Consider the following 1,267-nt stretch of genomic DNA (forward strand, 5'->3'; position numbering starts at 1 on the left):
TACATTGCTGGTAGGTTATCATTGCACAAATTAACACAATCTCTACGTTTAAAAAATAAATTAAAAAATTTGAAGAGTTCTAAACTAATGCGCTGTCTTCACTGTATCTCGCGCACACACGTTTAGTCAGATCACTCTGCGCGCGCGCACAGACATTCTTTAGACAAACTTTTTAGCGCTGCCCCGCAATTTTATCAATAAAATAGCTTAATCACTGAAGAGCTACATTATCTTTCTCAACAAGGAGCTGGTAACATCATTGTTTCTAAAGGAATTAAAGCCACAGCTTCACTGTTAATAGAGAAACGCGGCAAAACGGTGGTAATTCCATTCATACACAGCCTCCCTCTCTCTCATACAAATGAACACTTGATAAATCACACTTTTCTGAGAATAGAATATTGAAGTGGAGATCGCTAAACTGCAAGCTAACCGGTGTTTTCAGAAAGCAAGCACATTTATCCTCAGTGGAGAGAGCGCGTACACATGGTTGCCAGGTTGACAAAGATAAGTAACACATTTAGCAGATATTTCTAAGTGCGAAGCTCTGTTTCGGGGGTTACGTCTCTTCATATCAGGCAACCCCCGGTTGTGTTCCTCTGCGGCCAGATCAAACCTCGTTGTAGCCTATATATTATGCTCTATTCATTATTTTTTAGAAACCTTGCACTTTTTAATATAAATTGGCTTCTACTTCAGTGCATTGTGAACTGCATAAACTTCTTCCTGGTTCCCTCAGGAGCGTTAGCCGGAGTGATCGACATCGTGGCCGACTGGTTGAACGATCTGAAGGAGGGCGTGTGTCTCAGTGCCATGTGGTTTAATCACGAGCAGTGCTGCTGGGACTCCAACGAGACCACCTTCGCCGAGAGAGACAAGTGTCCTCAGTGGAAGACGTGGGCCGAACTCATTCTGGGGCAGGCTGAGGTCAGTGTGAAACTCTGTACACACTACGGTTCAAACGTTTAAGGTCTATACGGTTTTCTGAAGTTAGGCATTGAGACTTTTATTCATCAGGGATGCATTAAATTGATTTAAAGTGACAGTAAAACATTCATAATGTTACAAAACATTTCTATTTCAAATGAACATTGTTCTTTGAACTTTGTTTTTTTTAACATTGATAAGACAATCATAAATGTTTCTCGAGCAGCAAATCAGCATATTAGAATGATTTCTGAAGATCATGTGACACTGGAGAAATGATGCTGAAAATTCAGCTTTGATCACAGAAATAAATTACATTTTAAAATATATTATAATAGAA

The 1,267-nt window shown here is 39.6% G+C and overlaps 1 protein-coding gene across 4 annotated transcripts in view; it reads left to right on the top strand.

Annotated features, from left to right (window-relative positions):
- Nucleotides 1–1,267, top strand: part of clcn3 (chloride channel 3) — a 46,809-nt gene that overhangs the window by 23,092 nt on the left and 22,450 nt on the right. For all 4 annotated transcript variants that reach the window (XM_016497218.1, XM_016497219.1, XM_016497217.1 and 1 more), the window contains exon 4: nt 740–927. In XM_016497218.1, the coding sequence (XP_016352704.1) occupies nt 740–927 (188 nt within the window). The remainder of the gene's footprint in view (nt 1–739; nt 928–1,267) is intronic.

The sequence above is a fragment of the Sinocyclocheilus anshuiensis genome, unplaced genomic scaffold (genome assembly GCF_001515605.1).
Source record: "Sinocyclocheilus anshuiensis isolate Anshui unplaced genomic scaffold, SAMN03320099.WGS_v1.1 scaffold1091, whole genome shotgun sequence".
Taxonomy (NCBI): domain Eukaryota; kingdom Metazoa; phylum Chordata; class Actinopteri; order Cypriniformes; family Cyprinidae; genus Sinocyclocheilus; species Sinocyclocheilus anshuiensis.